This window comes from Macrobrachium nipponense, chromosome 4 (genome assembly GCF_015104395.2).
Source record: "Macrobrachium nipponense isolate FS-2020 chromosome 4, ASM1510439v2, whole genome shotgun sequence".
NCBI classification, from domain to species: domain Eukaryota; kingdom Metazoa; phylum Arthropoda; class Malacostraca; order Decapoda; family Palaemonidae; genus Macrobrachium; species Macrobrachium nipponense.
In genome coordinates, this window is record NC_061100.1 from 15,615,512 (window position 1) to 15,642,348 (window position 26,837).

At 35.6% G+C, this 26,837-nt stretch overlaps 1 protein-coding gene across 4 annotated transcripts in view; it reads right to left on the reverse strand.

The window, feature by feature from the left end:
* LOC135210731 (dynein heavy chain, cytoplasmic-like) overlaps positions 1-26,837 on the reverse strand; it is a 112,245-nt gene that overhangs the window by 85,194 nt on the left and 214 nt on the right. For 2 of the 4 annotated variants that reach the window (XM_064243553.1, XM_064243552.1), the window contains exons 2-16: positions 21,937-22,167; positions 20,836-20,929; positions 19,177-19,350; positions 18,916-19,042; positions 18,554-18,682; positions 17,916-18,102; positions 16,849-17,069; positions 16,415-16,536; positions 15,296-15,539; positions 14,976-15,092; positions 14,537-14,725; positions 12,990-13,232; positions 12,211-12,342; positions 11,364-11,498; positions 2,222-2,272 (exon numbers count right to left, since the gene is read on the reverse strand). In XM_064243553.1, the coding sequence (XP_064099623.1) occupies positions 2,222-2,272; positions 11,364-11,498; positions 12,211-12,342; positions 12,990-13,232; positions 14,537-14,725; positions 14,976-15,092; positions 15,296-15,539; positions 16,415-16,536; positions 16,849-17,069; positions 17,916-18,102; positions 18,554-18,682; positions 18,916-19,042; positions 19,177-19,350; positions 20,836-20,929; positions 21,937-22,167 (2,396 nt within the window). The remainder of the gene's footprint in view (positions 1-2,221; positions 2,273-11,363; positions 11,499-12,210; positions 12,343-12,989; positions 13,233-14,536; positions 14,726-14,975; positions 15,093-15,295; positions 15,540-16,414; positions 16,537-16,848; positions 17,070-17,915; positions 18,103-18,553; positions 18,683-18,915; positions 19,043-19,176; positions 19,351-20,835; positions 20,930-21,936; positions 22,168-26,837) is intronic. The other 2 variants (XM_064243555.1, XM_064243554.1) reach the window with 1 other exon arrangement.

A 26,837-nucleotide genomic window follows, 5' to 3' on the forward strand; every position in this document is an offset into this window, starting at 1 on the left:
TCAACTGCACATCCAAAGATACTTTACAATTGCATCCTAGTTTATTGGGCTATTTTATATATCAGTAACACAACATAAGTGTCATCGTTAATCTCAGAAAAATAAGCAACCATCTGAGTGAAACTGGAAATTAATAAATATCAAATATAACTTTAAAACTATAACAACTGAAGGCTTGAAGGAAAGGCAGAGAGAACATGGAGAGGGACATATCCTTGAATGATAGAAGTTGTGTCAATTCATGAATTTCTTTAAGATAAATCTCTAAAACTGCTCTGCCTTCACCCTAAAATTTGGTAGGACTAGCAAGTATCAGTACTTTACCCATTTTTTTTTAGAATACATATTGCTGACAGCACTGAAAACTATAATACATGGGATTATTTTCACATAAAAAACAACATGCTTTGCTATACAGTATTTTTTTCCTAATTTAAAATTCTCCAGTATATGAGTATAAGTATCCAAAGCTTCCAATAAGAGGACAATGGGAAATACACACTGAATTTCTAGATAGAAGAATTGATAAGCTTACAATGGGTTACAACTGGTCATTGATCAGTTATATAACGACAATTTACCTCGGTAGACAGTATTGATAAAAAAAATTATGGATTGGGACAATTTACCTCAGTAGATAGTATTGATAAAAAAATTAAGGACTGGGACAGACATTAATTTCACCCTTACTACCAACATTCCAAACTTCAAGATTTAGGTTTTAGAAGTGACTATTTTTATTTTGAAACTATGCAACCTATTCTGATATGTGATAGTCTAGGTTATACAGTTCAGGACAAACCCTGTGGTACTTTAACTTAAGCAGAAATTGGGACGTTGTAAATGCTATTGGTATGGGTGAACCTGGTGATGCTGTCAGACCAATTTTCAACCATAGATATGAAAATTTTCAAAATCAATTTGTATTTGTCAAAACTAACAAACATGTGGTCTTAACATAAGAAGAAAGTTCTCTAGCCCCAGCTGGAGTCTGGTTAAACAAAAAAGTAATGAATATATTCATACATATACTGGAGATAAGGTGAAATATTGATAACTCAAATGTATGTAGTTTTTTGCTTTCCATGTTCTAACTTTCCAGGTAATGAAGAGGAACTATTCATGAAAGTTGAAGTTCTAAACTACACACTCCTTGAATAATGAAATGCAATAACCAACTTTTATATAGTAAATGACAGCTGCCAAACAGTTTTCTGATGATACAAAATGATAATTGCTACTCAGACACTTTCATTAGTGACTAACTTAGACTGAATGATTTTGACTACCAAGGCAATATTTCCTTTAGTGACTAACTTGATTGTATTTATTTAATGATAATGACTGCTAAAGAGATGCTTTCTGTAGAATTTCACTTCCATCAACATAAACTAAGGGAATGAAAGTAAACTCAGGATTGATACTCCTCCCATATCCAAGACCTGGTCAATCGAAGTAAAAAGATATGTCAGGTTTATACTAAAAACTTTCAGCTCTTAACACCTCAACCAAAAATCTCCCACACCTCAAAAGAAATATTCTGTACCTTCTCCTGATGGCACACAAATGTAAGTTCACTTTCACATCCAGATGATATAACACATTATCTTGCAGTTAAGTTTACTGTTCTGATTTAGGGTCATTAAAAGTTTTACGGTACAATGTGTTTTAAACATACGTTGAAGCATTTGAAGCATTTATTATGGTAACAGGTAAGTAGCAGTTGCCCAATCAGGAATGTATATGATGACTTTTAATAGGAAATTATACTTGGGTTACAAGGATTCAGTCGACGACAGGGATACAATGTCCCTAGCCCTGTTGTAAAATGGGAAATTTTTAAGGACATATGCATATAAGTATCTATATACTGTCTATTTGCACTGTATATTTTAATACATACAATGCACAAATCCCAGTATTAAAATATTCATACACATATACATATGTATATACACACACATACATATACTATAGAAACAAACCCACTTCATTGTTGATGAAAACTCTAATGGGGAACTCAGCTGAACTGGATTTGTTACTATAATATATATAAAAAGTATGTGCACACATATATATTACATTATACAGTGTTTAAGTATGCAAAGTTGTTTGTGTATACCTCTTGTAACTGAATGATATGAAGCATATGTGTGTACACATTAGGTGGTTACAAAGTTACAATGAAGCAGCCACACAGACTTGAACAACAAAGACATACCAATGATGAGGATTTGATAGCAGGGCTGTTTGGTCCACCCCGCGACAACAGCTGAGACACCAACCGTAACATCATTACCAGTATTAATCATAGGGGAATAACAATAAAAGTAAAATATTTCAAAGAATGATCCATCAGCAGTGTACTAAATATACACTAAATGAACTCAGTGTTTTGCATCAAAGCAATACTCTACTGACCCCTGAACTCTACTTTATTTGGAGAACTTTGGCATAAAACAAACTTGAAACTCTAAATTCTGGGACATTCAACTTGAGCATGAATTCATAAGAAAAGTTGAGATTACTGTGAAGTCCTCTAACTCAGTTAACAGCAACCTACATAAAAGTAACTAATAATTCATACTCTTTATCACAGCCCTGTCACTGAAAGTAATGAACAAATTCTGATGTATGCTCTGGGGAAGAATAATGAAAAAATGCCAGGGATAATTAACAATTACTTGTGAATTCTCTACTTACAAAAACTTCAAAGCTGAAGTTGGTAAATAAATTCATAACCATTCAAAGAATTTCCTTTCAACCATACATACAGTAATTTCAAACAAAGTACATTGCATATCAAAATTACTACCTGCTAACTAATAAAGCAAATATAATCATGCAGAACATATATCCAAAAAAAAAAGGATTCTTTAAAATTTAAAAGGGAAGGGAGGGCTATCAACATAACTTTGAAACAAACTCATATACCATTGCGCTGGCGATGAAGACAAATACTTGGGCTACTGTAATTTTCAATAAGTAAAATATCAACTTCTGGCAAAACATCAGCTTATTCCTGAATGAGGTGAAAAAATGTTTCCTTTCTTCATGAAATATTCCTGGGAGCCAAATTCCCAAGACTTTAATTGAAAAATTAAGTATAAAATGAAAAATAAATTAATGTTCGGCCAGTTCCGAGCTCAACTGGAAATTACTGCTAACAAATTGTGATAAGGGTCCAGCTCAAAATGCCTCCTGGAAGGGACTGTAAAAACAATACACTGCCGACAGTCTGGCTTTAAGCGTCTTAATAAATGAGCTGGTGACTTTAAGCATTTGATACAAAGTCCATGAATAAAATAAACAAGTGCCTTAAATTACTTGTCTGGTGTCTCTGGACGTGATGAGCATCACACATGGTAGAGAAATCACTACTCCAAAAATTCTTTTGCTAAAAATGGGCAGAAGCTCTATAAAAGAAGCTCAACAAGGTAGGTAGTAGTGACAGCCAAAGGTACAATGACTCATAGGTGCAAACTAGTATTAAGTAATTTCCTTTTAGTCTTGGAAAATCCTGGTAAGTGGAAGACAAGTCACTGTGAGAGATTTTTCAGGTAATCTTCAGGGTACCATGTCATGAGATGCTTTCCTGAACAGTGAGGGAAGGTGCCTCCGAGTACAAAGCTAGTAGCTGAGTAACTGTGGTTAAGAAAGCATTAGCACATGGGAGGCCGCTAAATTCATTAAAATAGGAACACTAAGACAACTAAAGCATCCACAGTAAATGTCAACCTTAAAGAAATACACAAGGAAGTCTGAACACATAATAGCCCAAGGTGGTGTTATTGGCGCTGGCTCAATTAGAATGAGCATCTAATAGTACAAAATAACATACAAGGACCCAAGATAGAATTAGGTAAATTACATGACCTTATGGCATATAAATGAAAATTAAATACAACCAATCCCTTTGCAAAACTTTTTAATATGGTTAGATATGGAAAAGTGTTAAGAGAACATAAAAGCCACAGAATGGGAAAAGCCATGCAGGAGAAAAAGTGAAAATGGTTTGCTTTGCTTCCAATAAGCCCATCAACCAAAGATGGATGAACAAGAACAGAATGGCTTAAAGCAAAGGCAAAACTTATTTCCCCAAGAAAGCCTACGGCAAGCAAAAAGTGAATGTTATTTGTGACATGTTTTAGTGCCAAAAACCATAGCAGAAAAAAGAAATAACATATCACAGTCAGCTCAAAGTTAAAAACATAGTTATTGCCAAGTGGAAAAACTGAAACCTAGTGCAGGAAGTTATCTGAGCTGGACAAGAGCAAAGGGGCTGCTGAACAAAGGCTGGAAATCCCTGTACAAGTTCATTTTCTTAAGTAATGGTATTAGTCTGGAGACAAAAAACACAGTAACTGACACTTGAAAACAGTGAAGTGCCAGAACTTGTACACATCAAGTAAATAAAAGAATACCTGTAGAGGCTAATGATTTTGAAAAACCATACAATGCCTTGAATATTATCTGACACAGACAGATGGTAGCTGGAGCATTCCAAAACAGGAAGGTGATGTCCATGTGATGCAAGTTCTTTTCTGGTCTTGGTTGATAAATTCTTTCTCATCTTGTATTCCCAAACTTTCTTACTTGTCCAAACAAGCCTTTTTAAGCATTTTTTTTTTTTTATTATTCAGAACTTTTCTTTGAAAAGGATAAAACTTGGAATATAGTTTCACCCTCTACAGACTGTTCTTTCACACAGTTGCAACAGGAAAAGATGAGGTTCACAAGTTTTGTTGGTATCAGATTATGGGATAAGGACCAAATTTTGAAAGAACGAAACAAAAAAGTTTGTATAATTGTGTTTAACAAATATAAATTAATACTTTGCCAATTCAGTTACCAGAATGGCTTCACCAATTCAGTTACTTGGATTTGAAGCCAACGTGCCTAAAGTAATGGTGCATAAATATTCAGCAAAAAATCTTTTCAAATTAAAACGAAAAAAAATCTCCTGGTAACAGTCATCTTGATATAGTTACGGAAGAACCTGTTGCTGATTCGTTCACACCAAACTTTAATCAAATTTTAAAATTCAATTCATGCTGCTGATGGACGATATTTTTTATATTTCTTTACGTCAGGGTGTTATGACAGACTATAATTTACAAAAAATAATTTTCATCAATGTTTTAAGTTGAAAAAAAAATTTAAAACAAATGAGTCATTCAAAGTTGCATGTTTTCACTTGCTGAAAAAAAAGACGAACAAAAGCACTTTTCACAATCTATTTTTTCTTTATAGGAAAAAGTGTCTAAGGTTAGAAACTTTGTCATCTATGTAAAGTTTGATCAACATTGTAATTTAATTTAAGCAAAGTTTTACCAGCTTTTAGAATGTTTTACTCCTTTGGAAGAATTTTTTACTAAAAACAACAAACTATTTGCAGACAGAAAAATCATTCATTTTCCTTTAACAGGTCTTTTGAGCGTTTTAGACAGAGATTTTGTCTTCACTAGAACACAAAATGTAATATTGTGTTGGAAAGCACAGTTTAACTTGAATAATAATGTTCAATTCTAGCTTGACTGACAGTTAATTAACCTATAAAGAATAGCTAGCATTTTTTGCTAATTCAATTACTTCTTCAGATATTTTAGAAGCCCACGAACTGAGTCCTTATTGTCTTTTGAATACAATAAGTTATGTAGATCTTTAAGCACTATCACAAAAATACAGTACCATCTTCAATTTGAGGTATCCAATATACTTGAAATTATGGAAATAACAGATATGTAAACTTATGATTTTAACAACTGAAAATCCTGAAAAAATGCTTAACAAAAAATACATCAAAAAGTGATAACAAAGGTTAAATCTCAAAAGTCCCTTTAAATGATTTTCACCATCAATATGAATAGAATATAATCCATTTATCATTCTTTAATGAAAAGATTTTTTGTAACCGCATCTACCACGAAAAAAAGTTTAAAAATCACTACGAAAATTACTTATCAGGAAATTTTACTCAACCAATAGTCTCATGTCAATAAATCATGTGCTTGTTTTAACACATTGGAAATGTGTCTGGCAAATTTGTTTATTTGATAATTCTGTAACAACATGTACTTACAAATGATGAGCATCTTAGATTTGACAAGGTCAAATTTTAATCAATTTTAGAATTTCATAATATAGAACAGTACATATTTGTATTTTGTAATATGGAGCAAACCTAATCTCTTACTATCTAATCTTTGGAGTTATCATAGTTCAGGCTTTCATTCTTGAGGGAAGTTGTTCCCCCCTTTCTGCAGATTATATGAAATGGTACTGCTTCATATTTACTGCAGTTAAAAAATGATGACCTGTAATATTTTCAGTTCAGACTTTTAATTCTTTGGGGAAGATGTCCCCCACTTTCTGCAAATGATTTGAAATATTACTGATTCATACTTATTGCAGTTAAAACACGCTGGTCTGTTCATGTTTTGACTATCTACAGCAGTTCAAGGAACTGTGCTTGTCTCTGCTATTCTAGATCAAAAGTTAACTTTGCCAAACCACCATGATCATGCCACTTTTTCAGAATGACATTGATTACAATTTTTTATTGTGCCAAATTTCTTGACATAACACTTACTACTCCAAAAAATAATTGCATACAATCTATTTTGTAGTTAACCCTCATCATTAACTTGTACTTATAATGATACGAGAGAGAGAGAGAGAGAGAGAGAGAGAGAGAGAGAGAGAGAGAGAGAGAGAGAGAGAGAGAGAGAGCGCATTTCTCACAGATATTAAAGTGAAGTATAACTTTCCATTCTAAAAATATTATCAAGACATTTACAATTTCATAAAAACTTACAAGAGGTGTGCTCTTTGCAAGCAAGCACAGTTGTTTCTAAAAAAAATAAATAATTATTTTCTGATTATTTTCCTGTACGGATCACATTCCATTTCATATGACCTTCCTTCCTTTGATAACAGGCCATGTTGTACCATTTACCATTTTATCAAATGTGGGCAACATTCCAGGACTGACAACAACCTTAACAATAATTTTCTTCCACATTTGAAATTTTCCAATCTGCAGAACATTCAAGGAATTGGAATAACAGTCTTTACACTAAGTGATAACAATTCTTACATCAAGAAGCATCTAAACCTATGGTGACAAAAGAGCAATAATTTGCAATGCAAGTGGGTAACTTTATATTGAAGCAAGGCCATCAGAAGCCAGTCATAGAAATAAGCCAAAGCCAATCCAAACAGCAAATATCAAAGAGCCATTAACACCATAAAAACTATGGAACTCATGTCTAGTTCTTAAAAAATCAACGTCATATCTAGTTATAAAAAATCAGTGTACTTCTCATATCTAGAATATAAATAAAAATACTAAAAACCTCGCATGCTGGTATGTACACGGTGATCAAAGCAGTTTTCTAACATTAGCAAATCTTTTCTAAATATATCACACAGTACCAACCCAAAAAGTCTTCTCTAAGAGCACGAAACATTAAGTATTAACTTGAGACCATGCTTAAATTACTCGCTAACAACCCATTACTGACTCAAAATATGACTGTCATTTCTCAAATGTCCAATTTCAAATCTCACTAAATGCCACAAATGATCAAATCATACCATTCCCTCCGTGTTACTTTAGAATGAAACTCTTGCACTAACAGTTCCACACTTTTGCAATACTTTGTCTTGTAAGACAAAAGACAATACTGTGAAGTAAAGAAGCATACAACCCAATTTTCAAACTTTACCAGCCTTTGAAACAGAAACTGAGCAGACGTGACCAATAATGTCCTCAAGTAACACAATCAAAAGGACTAGTATGTATTAAACTTCTAAGGAGCTAAATATGCAATTTGAAATTTTTTTGTTCATACAACCCATTATTTGCATTACACATTTTGTTTGTCATGAAATATTCCAATACAGAAGTTCTCTAAATAAAATGAATGGCAATTGTACCTGGGTAATATGGGCATGCACACAGCCACTGGTTCCCAGGTATCAACACACTTCCCTCTCCATGTAGTCTAGATATCTGACTGTCTGAACATAAGGCTCTGAGGTGGAAATTTAGCAGGTGAGTAATGAATACGTTTTATAAAAAATCATTACGTACTAATAATGCTCAAAGCTGTATTAGCAGAAGAGAAGATCTGCAATTCACTGACTAGCCACGAAGAGGAGATCTGTCAAAGATCTCAACGTTACTTTGTGAATTATAGGATCTGCAATTCACTGACTAGCCACAGATACATATGTTGGGAAAACAACCATTTTCAATGCAAGGTTAGAAGGGAAGCTTGTTCTATTGGTTTACACATAATTTATAAATGAGGCTTCTAGGAGGGAGAGAAGACTAAGTCCCATTCACAGTACATCATCCTTTGTAGGAGATTCTTACACAAAATCTTGGTACACATTCTCTAATTCAGATGCAGTAGTCCCTGAGCTTAGGATAATGGCAAAAATCTATATTTCTTTATTGATGAGACTGACAACCAATTCTAATGTGGAAGGAACACAGTCTGATATTTAGGGTAATAACAGCATCAATACTTCTCAAGCTGGAACAACTACAGGCTTGACCAAAGAATGTCTGCAACTTTCTTGATAAATGGAAATGGATAAAAAGTATGAAGCTACAAGCTATCTGGTGATGCAACCAGGAATCTACCTTTCTGGCTGAACTGGATTCCTAGCACTGGAGCAATTCGTGTCTAGAAGTGCTTAGAAATGATGACTGAGCCACTCCTGTAAAGGGAACTCTATGCAATATCTTACTATCTGCAGAAATCCATCAGGCAAGGGAAGATGTTTCTTAATAAATCACACACATTGGCTTTGGTTTAGCTTGTCATGGATCTCTCACCAAACCCTAACTTGCAATGGTCTGTCTGGAGAAATAGACCAGTTTCTTGGTTCCAGTGATAACTAATCCTGTATAAAACATACATTTTTACTGTTTTGTATATGTAGAAGGCAGCAAATTTTAACAGAGAAGAGTAGCAACAAAAGATGGTGCTTCAACAGCATTACGAGACACTGGATGAGTGTGCGTGACCTGGCTCAGGTAGGGTAATCATCTGAGGGCAGATGTTCTCTAATGGTCAGGGATGAAGTACTGGAACAAAACTGATATCTCTGTTGCTGAGCAGCTGGAAACAATGCAGGAAAGTCCAAAGTGGATGAGAGAACATCCGAGATGCATCTTCCTCTTACAGAACTACTTTTATCATTTGTCCATCACTCCTTGGGCCATTCATTGCACAGGTAACATCAGTTAACCATTCCTGGCCCCAAAAAATGTAGCATCAATTATGTGGATCCCATGTGGGTTCCTGTCATCAGCTATGGTGTGGAAACTTCACACGAAGATCAATGTCAGCAACACAAAAAAAAAATCCCCTAATTAAGCATACAAAATATGCTTAATAAAAACATCAACAAGACAACAGTATGAGACACATTAGCTGAATGTCTACACTGAATAACAAAAACAGAAGAAAAAGCCAAATGAAAAAACAGGATGTCATTAAAAAAATACACACATTTAACGGAGGAACTTAGCTTTCTTCATACACTATACATGCTTAAGCAACACAAAACCTATGTCTAACCCTTAATGGAGGACACCCTTATATGAGTACCAATTACAGGTTTTAGGTAGTGGATGGACCCACTCCTAGTAAACATCAATATTATGCACCATCGATTTGGGGGAATCGGGTGGGAAAGAGGTGCCATTACTTCTATGGCCCACAAATTCACTAAGAGCAACTTTTAGACTAGCCAAGATCAAGGAGGCAGGAGTCTCAGGGTTAGCTGTGATCTTGACTTCAAGGAAGCATTTACTACCTGTCTCTCTAGCATGATCTATTGTAATAAATTTCCTCATAAATATACCCAGGGGTTGCTGTTGGTTTTATTTCTTATCTTTTATGATAGTATGTCTGTTACAATCATAATTTTGCAAAGAAAGGTGCAAATAAATATTAGAAAAGACATGTATAATCCCAAAAAGTTACTGTATCTTCGATCTGAGTAAATTTACGAAAATATTTTGCAACAAAAATACTCAGATTTTGTTACTAATTTTAGTTCTTATCCGTTTTCATATCGTAAGATCTGTAATTATAATTTTACAAAATAAAACAAATTTATTTATCAGAAAAATCATGTATAACTTGGTACAATTTATGATTGTCTTGTAAAGGAGGCCCCACGAGGGGCTGTAAATAGTTATCTTCAACTTCTCGTAGAAGGTACGAAAAACTTGTTAAATTTTTTTTTCTTACACCCTGTGCATTTGCTTATCTTCCTGTTTCCATTGATGTGTTTTTCCTTAAACTGGCTGACCTCAAAGTTTCCCCGGTCCTGGGTGCTGCATATTGATTTTTTAGCCCGCCTCTTAAGGGTTAACTAAATGACTTAACTGACATTATCACAAGTGCTAATCATTCTATTGAAGTGTCAAATTAGCTTGTTAATGCCACCCAAAGCCCACTCTACCCCAGATAACACACACCTCATGAATTTTCTTAACACAACAGAGAATAAGAAAATCATCAGGTAGTTTCTTTTAATGAAGAAGAATACCTCTTAATAAAGGGAATGATGGATCCAGGCACCAATGCACAGGACCTGACTGTGAAGGTAGTTTTTTCATTGGAGAACTTTTCTCTGGGAACATTACGTAACAAACAAAGTAGATAGCACAAACAATGGATTTTGGTACTACAAATCACACATTAACTATGACTTTATACTTTCAGATAAATCTTCATCTTTTATTAGTTTTGGCTGATTAACTTTTTCTAAGCTGTTTTCAATTAAAAAAAATTTAAGCTAATTATGAAGAGGCTAAACACATGACAAATTTTTAATCAATTTGTATTTTTCCTACCTAACTAACAAACCTTCAGTCTTAACATTAGGCTTGGCTGCAACATCTGCCTATAACATACAAAACTGCTGATATAAAACTACCTTTAGTACAAACATTTCCACATGTTATACTTCCCTAAACAATCACAGCACGCTGCTTACTGTGCATCCAAAAAAAACAGCCCATAAAGAGCACAATGGTAAGTTACAGACAAATACTCATGAGCATTAAAAAAACTCGCAAATAATTGTGTTTTGGCATAATCTACCTCTAGACAAAAAAATACTAAAAAAAGACAAGCACTAATTGCACACAATTCAGGTAGGTTGACTTTTCTAGATTCTACAAAAGCTTACAGGACACATCTCAAGTTCTCTAAAACCTTTTGCTATAAAGTATTATCCTTTTACTCCTTTTAAATTGTAGTGATGATTAGCATATGTTAACTAGTAAATATCCTACATGGTTAATACGATATAGAAAATTATTTCCTTACCTTTTCCAAGGTCCTCTCATACGTTCGGACGCTCTCTATAAGGGATATAGCAAACGGATAGAGCTGGTTTGCCTGGTGGGCCTTGTTCACGATGGCTAATGGAACACGAAAACCAAGGTTTTTCAAGTTGCGCACCTGTAATAAAGAAATCTACTGTACAATTTCATTCTAAAGCGTTAAGCTACCATCTCTGCTTAAGCTATTTCTAGTTTTCTTCAGGTCTGCATCTGATAAGAGAACAAACCAGCCCGAGAAGAGTCTACTTGAGACTCAGAGGTCTGGAAAAACTAACACCTATTAATAATAATAATAAGAGAACCAAGCTGCCCATCCCACTGCCCTTTGTTAGAAAGGACAAAAACTGTTATGCTAATTGGTTCTGTGTAATGTACAAATAATACAAAATCCCATACATGACCTTTCAACAATTAATAAAAAATGCATAAATTGATGGAATAGTTGAAACTCAACACACACACACATTATGGGATACACCGGTGCATTCTATCATAAACTTTCAATCAAAACAATACCAGCGTGTATGTTTGCTACTGTACAGGGCAATACGCATTTTGACAGTTTTGTTACGCAGAGGCCAATGTGATGGGCAACTTTAGCTCATCTAAATGAAAGAGACATGAAGCCTACCGATGCACACTTTCGCAGTAGTTATGCTGACTGATTTGTTATATAATCTAGTCATACAATGACAATGATACTCAATGTCTGTCTAGTCCAATTGGCAGTTTAATATCTCATACTACAGTCATTTGAAAAACATTATCAATGTACCTTACAAGCAAGTTTGAAGTCTACTGCACATGCTCAAATACACAAATTTCCTAACCTCTTTAGAAAGTGTGATGATCTCTGGAAGGAAATTGACTTTTAACTTGTACTCATTTCCTTTTCCTGTTCTTGAACGATGCATTTCAATGGCAAAAATCCTTCCTGATACACCAAGATTTCTCTGTTGTACCTGGAAAATAGTCAAATAAATCGAATTTGTTAGTATACTGTATTTAGATGCACTGTGAAAATTTGCACATTTCTCTCTTAATGACTTTCCCAATCAAAAACCTAATACAGTCATGAGAAGTTAATTCGAATAGCCAAAAGACAAACGAAAACAGAAGAAAGCTAAGACACAAGGCACCTGGGGGTAACAAGTAATGCTACAAAGAACCACTTTTACTGTACTTGCAAAAGGCTTTAAACCATAACCTGGTTTAAGTCCATGTTTGTAGGTATTAGTAGCTACTCTGATGACTCTTCTAATCGGTAATTATATTGCATCTCTTGCTATCTTGGTAACCCTTGAGTAGTAAATACAAATTACTACATAAATATTCTCTGAGAGCACATTTTGGGTGCTGGATTTACTCTTGACAAATTTAATCCTTGGTAGGAAAATCTAAAATATGAAAACCTATCGACTTGCAAGTGTCAATAAGGGTAAACATGGGATAACTCCAGCACATTTAATGTAATCTTAATATGATCTGTGTGCTGCTCTGTATGCATAATTTTGCATATATTGAAGTGTTGCAAATGCTCAAAATTACAGTACAGCCACAACTACAAAATGTTAAAGCAATACTTAAGATTGAAGATTACTCCTCATACCTTCCTAGCCCAGTCATCAAAGATTTCTTGAGTGTTGAGTTTCAGGCGGAATGAATCCCCATCACCTTTCAGTTTCTGCCCCTCAACATGAGACTCCCATCCTTTTCCCAAAACATCCTCCACTCGTCTCATGTATGCTGTCAACTGTCTGTCTATTTGCTTTGCCCACATGATGGAACCAGCTACTGGGGGTAAATCTCGCACGTGACTCATACGACATGACTTGCTCTGTGGATACTGCACCTGAAAAGACAATTTAACATTTAATTAAAAAATACTTTAAATATGAATACCATAATTTAAAAAAAGCTCACAACCACAAGTTGGATGGATCCCATTCCTGGTATTGTATAGCTTATCAATAAGATGAAATGACTCACTCCACAATGATTTTTTGGAGATAAAGTTGTAGAACAGCAATCACTTATTTACCAAAGTTCTACTCTGCACTTTACACACTTATTCTAAAATGAACCACAATGCAACACTTTCAATATAAATATATTTTTGCATGGGCAGTTAACAGATTTTAGATAACCAATGGATTTGGATGCTTTATTCATGGAAAACAAAAAGTGAGAGAGAGGCAGCATGCCTATTAACCTCCAATTCTCAAATACATAAGCCAGTGTGATCAATGATTCCTACCCCCTAATCAGCACACAGCACTCGCATGAAGCCAATCAGCAAAATGCATTTCACCTACACAAAATACTGAACTCCCATGGCAGGGCAGTGGTTGTCAATATTCAGTCTCACTCTAGAATCATGTTCATTTCTTATACACCTCACAAAACACTTGCACTAGACTATGCAAGGTGCATACACTCTTTTGCGGTGAATGCTATGTTAACAGGCATAGTACATATACAGAAAAAGATAACAAGTAAGGTATTAATGTGTTCCTATGCAAAACTGTAAACCTACTGAAGCCCAATTTAAGGACAGGGTTTGATCAGCAAATCTACTCTAGAGGATGACTGCAAATATTAACTGAAAAAATATAGCCCTGCTGTTCTTGGTAAGAACAACAGACCCTAATTGTTGATTGCATCCTGGATACTGAGGGGCATGGCTTGAACAAACTTCAATCTATACTACATATGGGAGCTTTGATATCTATTTTGTCATCTGGTCCAGCAGTTCTAGAGAAGATTATCTAATGAGCCCACATCAGTTTCACTATTATCTCCCCTTCAAAGAAATCTCTTTACCAATGAATGCTTTCAGCTAAGTTTGAATAAAACTGATCCAGTGGTTAAGGAAATATGAAAAAATAGTTTGTACCAAACACACACACACAGTCATACATTCATACTATACTTACATAAAAACAAACACGACAAACTCACATCAGAAAATCCCACCTCAGCTTTCTGCTCTGGAGAGCTTACAGTGCACTTGCTAAACAGCACTACTATTACAAGTACCTACCTATGTGACTTTGCTAAGTAATTGAAAATGCTGTTATAGCTTCCATACATTAACCACTACATCCAGCTAAAATTTTTCTTCAGCTTATTTACTACATAAAATAAGGAACATACCTTGAATTTTTCATGGAGAGATTCGATGTCATCTTTGACTCTCTGGATAAGCTGTGTCTGATATTCTCTTATAGCACCCCGAATGTGTGGCCTCACAAAAAGGGCATTGAAGCGCGAGAAAATGCGGAACATTTCGTTTGCATTTTTGGCAGTTCCCAGCTGATCTCTGAGTCGTGCAGTGATTCGAGTCTGTCAAAAGCAAAGAAACCAAATGAATGATAGGCAAATATTCATAATTTGTTTTCCTACACATTAATAAAATTAAATTAAGTCACATCTTTCTATTTCTATGAACAAATGAATGTGTAAAGAATCTACAGTAGTATCACCAAACAATTCTTACAATAAAATTATTAAGAGTGATTTCAATTATTTTGTAAATCAAACTGCTCATCTTTCAAACAGCATCATAAACATACAGAAACTGCAATTCAATTACCTCAACTCGATCAATACGCTCATCATAGCGCTTGAGAGCAGCTTCCCACATTTCTGTTCCTTCCTTCGTGATATCCAAGCCATCCACCTCTTTCACATTTTCATAGGCAAGGTTAACCTGTAGAAATATTAACCAATTATTTCTCTGTTACTCCTCTAAGCTAAAATAACATACAAAATCTGGACATCAACCTGAAAAGGAATCAAAAGCAGAAAGTATACGACACAAGAAATAGAATTAGAGGGTAGTCAATAACTTCTTAAGTGACATATAATGACTGCACTTCATGGAGTTAATTCAAATTTACAAACAAAACTCACTTCTTCAATTGCATTCAAATCTGCAGCATCCATTTCTGGTTTAAGTTCAGCAGTGTCCCCATCTGCTAGTGTTGTGGTCTTCACCACAGTTGGCCGAAGGACTCTAACTATTACGGTACGAAGCTGCTCATGCTGTCTCCTGAACTTTCGCATTTGCTCCATTCGTAGCTGTAGCTTCTTGTGGGCAGGGGATACTCTCCAAACCATCTTCAACTGCTCATCTCGTTTCTTCTTGACGATATCTCTGTATTAAGATGAAAAACATACTTTTATAAGACTGAAAAATGTACTTAAAATTTCAATATATAGTACAGGTACAAAATTAACAGTGCTAAAAGTACCGATACTATAACTATAACTTGCATTACAATTACTGAATCTTGTCTAATACTGGTAACTTATTTAGCTTTCGGCATACACAGTGCTGTATGTAACATAGGGATGACACAGTTCCGTTACCAGGGTTAGGTCAAGCTGTGGCTAAAGAAGTTGGGTAGTGCACCAAATGGTGAGGGTTCAAATCCCACCAAAGACTAAATGAAGGCCTCAATATTGCACTTTTTAATGTACAATGTTTTATTGCATCAGTTCAAGAATACAGTACTGTCTACGATGGCTGTATGAAAGGTCTACGTTTTTGAATAAGATGGCATATGCCAAATTACTCAATTTTGCACAAATTACAATCTAATAATTTTGAAGTCAAAAGTTAAGATTGCACTATGAAAATTCTGTATATGGTAGATGTTATACAATACAATAAACAGTAAAATGTACTTCTAATAGACAAAATATAACATGGTAAAACAATTTTAAGGCCATGAGAAAAGGACCACAAAAAACATGAGAGATTAAAGGTGGACAATTTGGGAGGAGTTAAATTGATAAATCCTGTTTGTTCTTTAAGAATGTTTTTCAATATTTTTCTTTAAGAATGTTTTTCAATATTTTCCCTTTTTCTATACATGAAACATGGGTCATCAGTAACGATTTTTTAAGCTAAAGTAAAATCACTTTTGGTAATATAATTTTCGAGTTAAAGAAACCCTTTACATCATTTTCAAGCCTAAATATCAATAGTTTAACAACAGGCAACAGAAATGTTATTGTCAGACTCACCTGAGAAGCCCTTGGAGTTTCTCATATTCATCATCCCAGGTCATGAACACATCAAAGCACTGGGTCATAACTTTTTCAAACTCTTCAAATGGGATATGCATTAATCTGCGCGTTCCCAAGACCTTTAAGGAAAAAAAAAATTTTAACCAATGAATATAACTTTTAACAACTTTCTAAATACAGAATATCATTAACTGTCATCCATATTTCTACCAGCTATTATGAAATAATATAAAAACATTCCAAAATTGCTTCTCGAAGAAAAAATTAGTAAGCAAGGTGAAGATCTAATTTGGGAATACATTCTGTGTAAAGTATAAACTGCCTTGACTATTCATAACTATTAAGAAACCAAATACAAATACATAACTATTAAGAAAACAAATACAAACAAAATCTTAATATGCAGAACCGGTGCTGTAGATTCTTCTTACCTTCAGAATCTGTGAGGACAGGTCACGAGAAATTGCCTCCACCAGCCTCAGAGCTCTTTGAATTGGGTACTTGGTGGTCCTGATCTTTCTCAAGTGGTTGAATATGGCTTGTACAGCACAGCGGATCTTTTCTAATTCAGTAGCTGCCAGTAAATCATTTAGTGGAAAATCCTTCATCAAAGGTGCATAATCATTGACTGTAGCAAGAGCCTGCTTCAACCCTGAAAGGAAATTGGAAAAAAGGACAAATTTTTAATCAATTTGTATTTTTCATAACTAACAAACCTGAGGTCACATGGTGTTACAAGGCAAAAACCAGATTACAATTTTAGAATACAGACACTAGACCTGTAACTTCATTTAAATCAAAGTAAACCAACTAAAAATTATCTATGAAATATTAAAATAAATATGTATACTAGTTGAAATATAAATCAACATCTTCAAGCCTTTCATACTTTTTTAACACTAAGGGTGATACTGTTCTTAGTGCCTTGCATGGAACACTAGAAGGTATTTATAGATGGATCTTTGACGTGCCCATTTTGGCCCAATGGCATTACTTTCTGCCCTCTATTTTTCATGTGTTACACACTTGATCCCTTCCCAAGTAGTCGATCAACTACTTCAACTTTACCTTGCTTCAATATCCACCCCTTATTACTATACTACTAAGGATCTAGAAATCTGACTCAGTGGTCTTGTTAAACTACTTTATGAAAATAAAACTGATTTTATCCACTTTTAAACAGTCACTACAATAGATTTCTGTATGTCTAACTCATATTTTTCTAAGCTATTAAGCAAAAAACTTGAAACATTGTTGCACTGTACATACTACTTATCAGTTGCACTATATGTACTTATCATTTCAAGTATGAACAAAATTGCAACAAAAACTGTAGTAGCAATGGAAATCAAATTATGATATCTAATAAATAAAAACTTTTTTTTCTAAAATGAATAAGACTGAAGATAGTCAATATCAATATTATAATGCTTAGGTTTAATAAAAAATAAAATAAATCTAACTTCCAAATGCAGTGCATACGTAAACAAGGGCTCACCTGTGTCTGTGTCAAAAGAAACTGTAGCATGGAATCTCTTCCCGTGCTTCAGAACATCCAAGGTTAGAGCTACTTCCAAGCTCTCTCTCTTATCCTGAATCTTCAGCAGAGCTCTTTCTAGATTGAGCCAAAAACTTATTTCCTGCAGGGCAGTGCCATTTGAGGGATCTCGATCAAGCTTGGTGACCTTTTAGAAAAAGAAAAATTGAGTTGAGTTGAGCTGAATATAACATTTAGGCCAAAGGCCAAACACTGGGACCTATGAGGTCATTCAGTGCTGAAATGGAAATTGACAGTACTAAAAGGTTTGAAAGTTGTAACAGGAAGAAAACCTCGAAGCAGTTGCACTATGAATCAAGTATTAGGACAGAGTGGAAAGTAAGATGAAGAAAGAGAATATGAAAGGAGGTACAGTAAAAGGAATGAAAGTGGTTGCAGCTAGGGGCCAAAGGCACACTGCAAAGAACCTTAAGTAATGCCTACAGTGCACCCCATGAGGTCCACTTGACGGAACTGCCCCCTAATGGGGAGAAAATTTATGAGTCATCACACATTACCTTGAACTTGGAAATAAATTGCCAATTTGCTCTCACCTAAAGGTCATTCTAAAAAGTGTTTACGTTTAACTTGACCGATACCTTTTGTATTTCTCTGATCCATCTTGCTACACCATTCTGTAACTGGTTAAGGAAATTCGAGTCCTCAACTCTGTCACCAAAGTCTGCAACTTTGGGCCGGGTTCCTTCATCTGCACACTTTTTGATAACCTGGAGAAATATAAAATAAGATATAAAATATATACAGCACTCTTCAACACACCCTCCTATATAAAATACAGCAAGCTTTTTTTAACCAAAGTGTAAACTCATACCATCAACTTATTATCACGGCTATTACAGCATGTTTAGAACAAGTTTAACCAGTCATCATCTCTGATTATGTTCAAGTAAATGACTACAAAATACACAGTAAACTTCTATTCAATTCTGGGAGTATTCACCTGTGCTACTGTAGGATGGATAGGGAGTGAAATGTCTGGTATGTCAATATTCTGCTGCAAGTGAAGAAGGCCCATTTCCAACTCGGCAATCTTCTTTTCCACTGCGGGCGCCATTTTATCACCATCCCTGTTATAAATATAGTCAATAACTAAAACAGTACATTTACAAAATCACAACTAAACCAATTTACAAAAAGACAAAAACCAAAAAAGAAAAATATATATATCCATAGATCTTAAGATTAAAAACATTCAACTTACCTTTCTATTTTGCCAGATTCCTTGACATATGATTTGAAGAAAGGCGCAACTGCACTGGCAATGTAGGCATGCAGTGTTTCATATGGAGAGCCTTCACTAATTGTAATCGATCGAACCTGAGCTGGTATGTTCTTGTCAGCCTCAATAACAGCAGCTCTCTTGATGAACAGTATACTGTGAAGAAAAGAATAATGTAAACTTGTTGTACAACAAAAAAAACATAAGAGTGGCACCCAAAATTGGCCCAGTCTATCAAGAAGTGTTAAACGACTTCATCCCTCTGTGATGGATCGATAAGGTCAATAGCTATGAAATTCATCCATGTTTTCTAGGGGGTTCCCTAGTTTTTATCCCACTACCACCAGATACATTACTCTATGAGTGACAACTTCTCTTTATATCACAGGCCCGAACCAATTAAACTTTTGAGATCATAGTTTATAACTCTAGATTGGACACCACTTCTCCCAACAAGTTTGTTTATAGTTTGATCCTTTCACTTCCCTGTAGCCATGCATGACATTCTGGAGCTGCAGCCCTTTTCATACATGCCCTGAATTCCTAATCCAGTAAGTCTCTTGGATAGGGAAATTCTACCTCATACCTTTCTTTACTGCTGGCATTACATTCCAGTTACCATAAGCTTGGATTTACTCCAAATGACTGTCAATCTTCATTTCTTTCTTCCGTCCTTATATCATTTAAACATTTCTAGGCCCTTTTGCACTGCTTCAATTGAGACCAGTTGACCAATTATGAGATCCCAAAGGGCTCCCTTTACAGTTTCCTTCTATTTTATCATAACTCATTGCTGATCCTTGATAAATATCAACATTTATCAAACATTACTCTTACATACCTACCACAGTCCTCACACTAAAACTACTATTCTGATATACGGGGTAGTATTTACCCCGTGCTTACCGTGTCTCACTGGCATACTCTGTTTTGGAAACAGCTTCTCCAGTTTTGTGTTCAAGTTATTTCCATGAATTTCTTATAAAATTTTCTCAATTTACTAAATGGATCTGGGCTTGTGTACAATACTTAAAAAAAAAAAAAAATGACAATTTCATAAAATAAAATTTTATATATACTTACCAAGTAATTACATAACTATTAGTTTCATTTATTCACAGCAGTTTACATTCAAATTTGGTGGTAGCAACAACAATATTTTTGTGTTCTGTGCAAGTGACACCAGTCTACTTTCGGTTTGGATACCAAAGTCCGGTAAATAATCAGCAAAAAATGAACAACAGCTGTTATCATCAGGAGTTGCAGAAATGGAATGAGCATTGTCCGCCGAGTTGTTTCTAACCATCTTGTTAGGGGGAGAGACTGGTGTCACCTACACAGAATAACAGAGTTGCTACCATGAAATTTGAATCCAAACTGCTACGAACAAATGAAACTAATAGCTATGTAATTACTTGGTAAGTTACTTATGATGTATAAATTCACCATTTAAAACTGAGGAATGTTGCAGTTTTTTCAGAGCACTGCACAAGTTACACTCATTTATTTAAAAACACCCCAATACTTGTCTAGCAGTTAACCAAGTTTTCTGATGCTGTAATTTACTTTTAAACTAATCTGCCATGCTTTTTGCTTTTTTTTTATACTATAACATACTTATACATTTCTCACAAGACTTACCTGCTCATTTTGCTGTTGGCATAGTGGACACCAATAGAAATCATATAAATGACTTCTTTTTCCTCCTCCATCTCTCCTCCTTCTTCTGTTTCTTCTACAAGAAAAAAGAAATCCTTATCAATAAAAGCCTGTAGTTTATTTTGATAATGTCTCAGTATATTTTCTGCAATAATATTTTTATTTTCCATATGGAGTATCAAATACTTTAATTAACTGGAATATACAGTACCATAAAATTCAAATAAGAGGGCAAGGAATTTTTGACATTACTGGAGACCAAAGAATTGGCTCTTTTCTTCTTTGCACAATAACAACTTGATTTATAATTGATAAAAAAAATTATTTTTTTCTAAACTGCTTCCCCTTTCACAAAAAGTCTGACAAGTAATGTTCTGGATAATATACCTAATTCTCAAAGCAGTTTAAGGAATGACATTCAAGCACATAATTTCAGAAATGAAAACTTATCAAAACAGTACTCTTGTTGTAGTGTACTGTAATACCCTGAGAGAGAGAGAGAGAGAGAGAGAGAGAGAGAGAGAGAGAGAGAGAGAGAGAGAGAGAGAGAGAGAGAGATTGTGATTCACTTCAGGTAGTATTTATTGCAATTGCTGAACAGTAACTTGGCACCGCTTCTTGCTTTCATGCACCCTGCCTCTTTCGAAAAAAATAAAAATATGAAGCCTTAGGGACATTTATGAGTTCATGGAAGACACTCATTAATTTTCTGATAGTCTGACCATAAAATTTTTTATACCTTCATTTGATTTAGGTCCAGTGAGGCCATCCAGCACTGAAAACAATGTTCAAACAATTATTTGGAGAGGGTGGAGAGTAAGAAGAAAGAAAAATATGAACGGTTGTAGGTATAGTATAAGGAATGCCAAGGGTTACAGTTAGGGGCCAAAGGAATTCCACAAAGAACCCTAAGTAATGCCCAAAGTACACCACATGACGTACAATGATGGCAATATACCCCCCAACAGGAAAGTTTTTTTTTTATTTACATTACATATACATACTGCATTTGTCTTCTTCAGTGCTAAACAATTAAAAAGCAGTTACTGCAATGGACACAATATTATAGATGCTAAGTCTCACCTTTGGTAGCGCATCTCTGAACCAGAAGTACTCTTGTTTGTGAGTCACTCACAAACTTCCTAACAGCTTCTAAATGATGTGAAGCTTTGAAGGCTGACTGAAGCTCAATCGTTGGTTCATCACCTTCTTCCAATAGGGCATAGGAAATTTTTAGGAGATGCCGAACAACTAGCCCAACATCAGCGACAGCTACCACCGTCTCCAGACCTCCCCCACCTCCTGTGGTCCCATCTGCAAAATAACATGTACTGTAAAACAGCAGAGAAATCATATACGCACAAGAAAATTCAATATTAATGTACAGTCATTCATTATTCTAATTTTGAGAGATTTGTAAAACAATTATGTTAAGGTTGCCAATAATGACAAAAATAAACAAAAACGAACTTGAGTTCTTGAAATATGTACACTAATTCTCAAAAACTGGTAGTTTTGAAGTCTCAGTCCAGTTAATATTAGCTTGAAGATAATTGCAAGTTTGATTTAAGTTCCATTACTATAAAGTTTAACCTAAAGGATCTATCTGCACATTACATAAAGCATGAGAATTTTACATCTAACAAGCCTTATGGGAAAATTCTCAATTTTGGGGTAAAGGTTCAGTATAATGATAAGGAACAGAAGCTGAAATTGTACTTTACTGAAACAAATGCCAATTCCTTATTGTACCAATACAGCAGCATCCAATATTGTTAGATATATGTAGGCTAGCCTACAGCACTCTGTACTGTGTGCTATTGGTTTATTTCCATGAGTATGAAATTTTTTCTGAATTTCATCACAAGTACGTATCTGAGTAACCCTACTCCACCATTTATAGAATGAACGGTTCAGTTGTAAATGATTACGGCCTATGGAAATTACAGTAGTGAGTAAATGTAAAGGAGCCGGCTGCATTGAGAGATCATTTATTAACATTTTTTAAACTAAAGAATATAGGAAAGGGTGTACTACATAATGTAGCACAGGTGAGGTTAAAGAAACGTACTTAGGATATATAATGAAAACTTACTGTCTTTTGTTTCATATTTTTATGCTTATCTCTGAGAGGCTGGTACAAAAAACGGCGCCCTGTGGAGTTTCAACCATGCTTAGTACCAACCCCTCATGGATGAAAGTAAAACATCAACAAGAGTAAATTTCTCATTATTTCTGTATATTTCCCACATTATCTCACCTGTACTGCAATATAGCCTAGGTTATACACCCATAACTACATGGCTTAACCACAAAATTAGCCTACAGCCACCCACAAATATTTGTAGGCAGTGGATATTTTGTTGTGTCACGGCCGGCTACATATTTGACTGGTGAGCCGGTGTTTCCTGTGAACATACGTAGTCGATTCTTTTCAGACTGTTATCTAGTTGCATGTAAATGGGATGCACACACAGCTTGTTTTGTTTTGCCGGCTTTTGTTATAAAGCCATGAGCAAGCAAGAAATCATATGTAATTTTGCTGGAATTAGACAAGACAATGACTGAACAAATCCTTATCCATATACTAGTACCATGTAGGACCATATGCACTACCAGCAGCCTTCCCTGTACATTTTTAGGCCTATTAATACAAAATATTTAGTGAGCAACAAGTTAGCTAGGCTAACTTATGATCGTGAACAAAGTGAATATGGCTAAGTAGGCTAGACCCAGGCCAACAGCGGCATATAGCTGAGCTATTTTAGTTCTACCCAGTACAACTAGTATACTAACTACTAGGCCCCACATGAACTAGGAGTTAGCCACATACAGTGGTCCCCCCGTATTCGCGGGGGATGCGTACCAGACCCCCCCGTGAATAGTTAGAACCCGCGAATGTTTGGAACCCATATAAAAATGGTAAAAACAGCCTATTTTGTTAGTTAAAACTTGAGAAAAACCCACTAAAAATTTTCATGCTTGGTTTTTTTAATAGTTTTACCACAAAAAGTGCATTTTATGATGAAATTCATCAAAAAAACCATGAACTTGTGGATATTTATCATAGAAAAATACTGCGCATGCGCGAATTTTCCGCGAATAATGCAGGGAAACGTTCCCAAGAGAAATCCGCGAATGTGTGAGTCCGCGAATCTGGAGAACGCGAACACGGGGGGTCCACTGTATACTGGATCTAATAAGCCTGAAAAAAAAAATGAAAATTCATCACCTATCGAAAGAACCATCTCACTCGTACTGTAGTACAAGTGAAAATGACAATGTTGCATGCTTTAAATGGCGCGAAACACTTCGGATACTTCGTGATTATGCCATCCTTGGCAGTAATCAGCAGCATGTGCACCGGGAATGCTGGCTAAATAGTCAAATACATAGCAAGCCATGACATAGCAATATATCCACTTCGTATTTGTAAGGTCACTTTTATATTTACCAAGTAGTGTCCTATCTAACTTGATATACGCACTTGGACAGGTTAAATCAGCCAAAAAATTGCTGTCCTAGAATTCAAATGGGTATTTCTACAGAAGCAGTCCGCACGGACTGCAAGGAATGTAACGGCGGTTACGACATCCACTTGGGATTGGGGCGTCCAGTGTATTTCGCCGTGTTTAGTACTGGCCCCTGGGGGTTAATTACAGTCGTCCGAATAAATATTACTTAAAATTCTTGTTTAGTAGGTAAAACTGCATAGAAAATTCGCAACTGCCACAGTCTAGGCTGCCGCGGATAAATACCCTAGATCCACCTTCACATGCTATGTAGCTCATGGGCCTAAATCAGGTTACGCTTCTGGCAAAATCATCAACGACAAACTTTCATTCTTAGGCCAGGTATTCTTAGATATGTTTACCTGTCAGGCTCACTGTCATTTCATCAAAACCGACGTTAAAACGTACATATGGACGACAATTTGTGGACGGAGTCAGTCCACTCACCAGGACTGATTAACTGATGGCATTACCTAAACTTCTTTCGACCAACTGAATGGTGACTACATGTGTGGATGGGAAACCAGTGATTTTATGACAGTTTGCCACTGGATTTTGCCTGGGAAGGATCAGAGCTGCTTGGACCAAAATATACATAAACTGCTGGACCAGAATATACATGAACTATGTATGGGACTTATTACTTATAACTGAACCAACCCCCAGTTCCTCACTGGACGAGTGGTTTTCGCGCTCGGCTGCCAATCCGGTGGTCCGAAGTTCGATTCCCGGCTCGGCCAACGTGGAATCAGAGGAATTTATTTCTGGTGATAGAAATTTATTTCTCGATATAATTTGGTTCGGATTCCACAATAAGCTGTAGGTCCTGTTGCTAAGTGACCAACTGGTTCCTAGCCACGTAAAAATAAATAATCTTTCGGGCCAGCCCTAGGAGAGCTGTTAATCAGCTCAGTGGTCTGGTAAAACTAAGATATACTTAACTTTTTATTGAACTAACCCCCAGGTCTAATTTAACTAATTAATTAATACTATATGGGAATAGACATCGCTCGTTAACAGGCAATATTTAGACCATAATTTGTTACGTCCATTTGCTTCTTTGGTAGATCTAGGGTACTTATCCGCGGCGGCCTAGACTATGGCAGCTGCGGTTTTTCTATGCAGTTTTACTTACTGAATAAGAATTTTAAGTAATAATTATTCGGAAGACTGTAATTAACCCCCAGGGGCCAGTACTAAACACGGAGAAATACATTGGATGGCCCAATCCCTAGTGGATGTCATATCTGCGGTTACGTTCCTTGCAGTCCATGCGGAGTGCTTCTGTAGAAATACCGCTTCTTTCCTATTTGAAGTGAATTGCCGCAGCAGCTACTCTACTATGTAGCTTCAACTCCTTATCACCCGGCGGACTTTTCATCGTTGCCAAGACAAAGGCTAGGCTAGAAATGAAAGCAATGACCTCGCGATGACTGTCCAACTGATGGTTCTACTCTTTACGTGTGGACACTCGTCCGTCGAACGGTTGTGGTTGGACTGACAGGTAAACCTGGGTGTGAATACCCGGCCTTAGCTTAGGCTAGGCATCATTCCTAGATAGTGAGCCCCTTGGGTTTTAGGTAGGTAACCCAATATGTATCCAGCTTTGCGACGTGTTAAGTATTGGGGTAAACGACCAAATGTCCACCATTCCACTCGAAATGACCACTTTTTTCACTCGGTAGCTAACTGGTGAAACAACAATTGATTTACATCTTTAAGCCTACCATTCAAAAGATTACATTTCATTCTTTTGAATGGTATGCTTAAAGGTGTAATTGTAGTGTTGTTTCACCTATTATATAGTGAAAAAATTGATGGTCATTTCGAGTGAAATGGTGGCCATTTGGTCGTTTACCCTAACCAAAATTACCTAGCTAATCCTCGATAACGACGCCCTGAAAAACCATTGGGGTTCACTACTATCTACGAAAGATCCTAGGCTAGCACGGGCTCGAAACTCAATTTGGTCATCTGGGCACAATATGCAAAGTTACAAGTTCTTCAACAGATAAATAGTTACAAATTCTTCCACAGATTACGCATACGGTAAGCTATCGTCATTATGGGCTGCTTAGGGTTATTAGAATAGGTTAGACAAGTCTGCCCTACAGTACAGGTCGATATTGATTTTACGGAACATCCATTTCAATGTCCATTTTTTAATCTATTTATGATTTTTTCAAGAGCCTAAGACAGTCTTCATTTATAGAAACGAAGTCACATACGGTTAGCATACGCCCTAATGGGTCACCTGTTCGTCCACCTGACGGTAATAACCGTTACCTTAGATACGATAACCGGACTAACCGCATTGCGGATAAAAATATTTCAAATATATATAATTCAGAATACATTTCAGACATGGAATGAACGTGACTTAATGATTTATATAGCCGGTGTCAAAACAAAGGAAGTCAAGTGAATACATTGCAACCATTTTCCTGCACCATAAGATCGAACACGAACCCT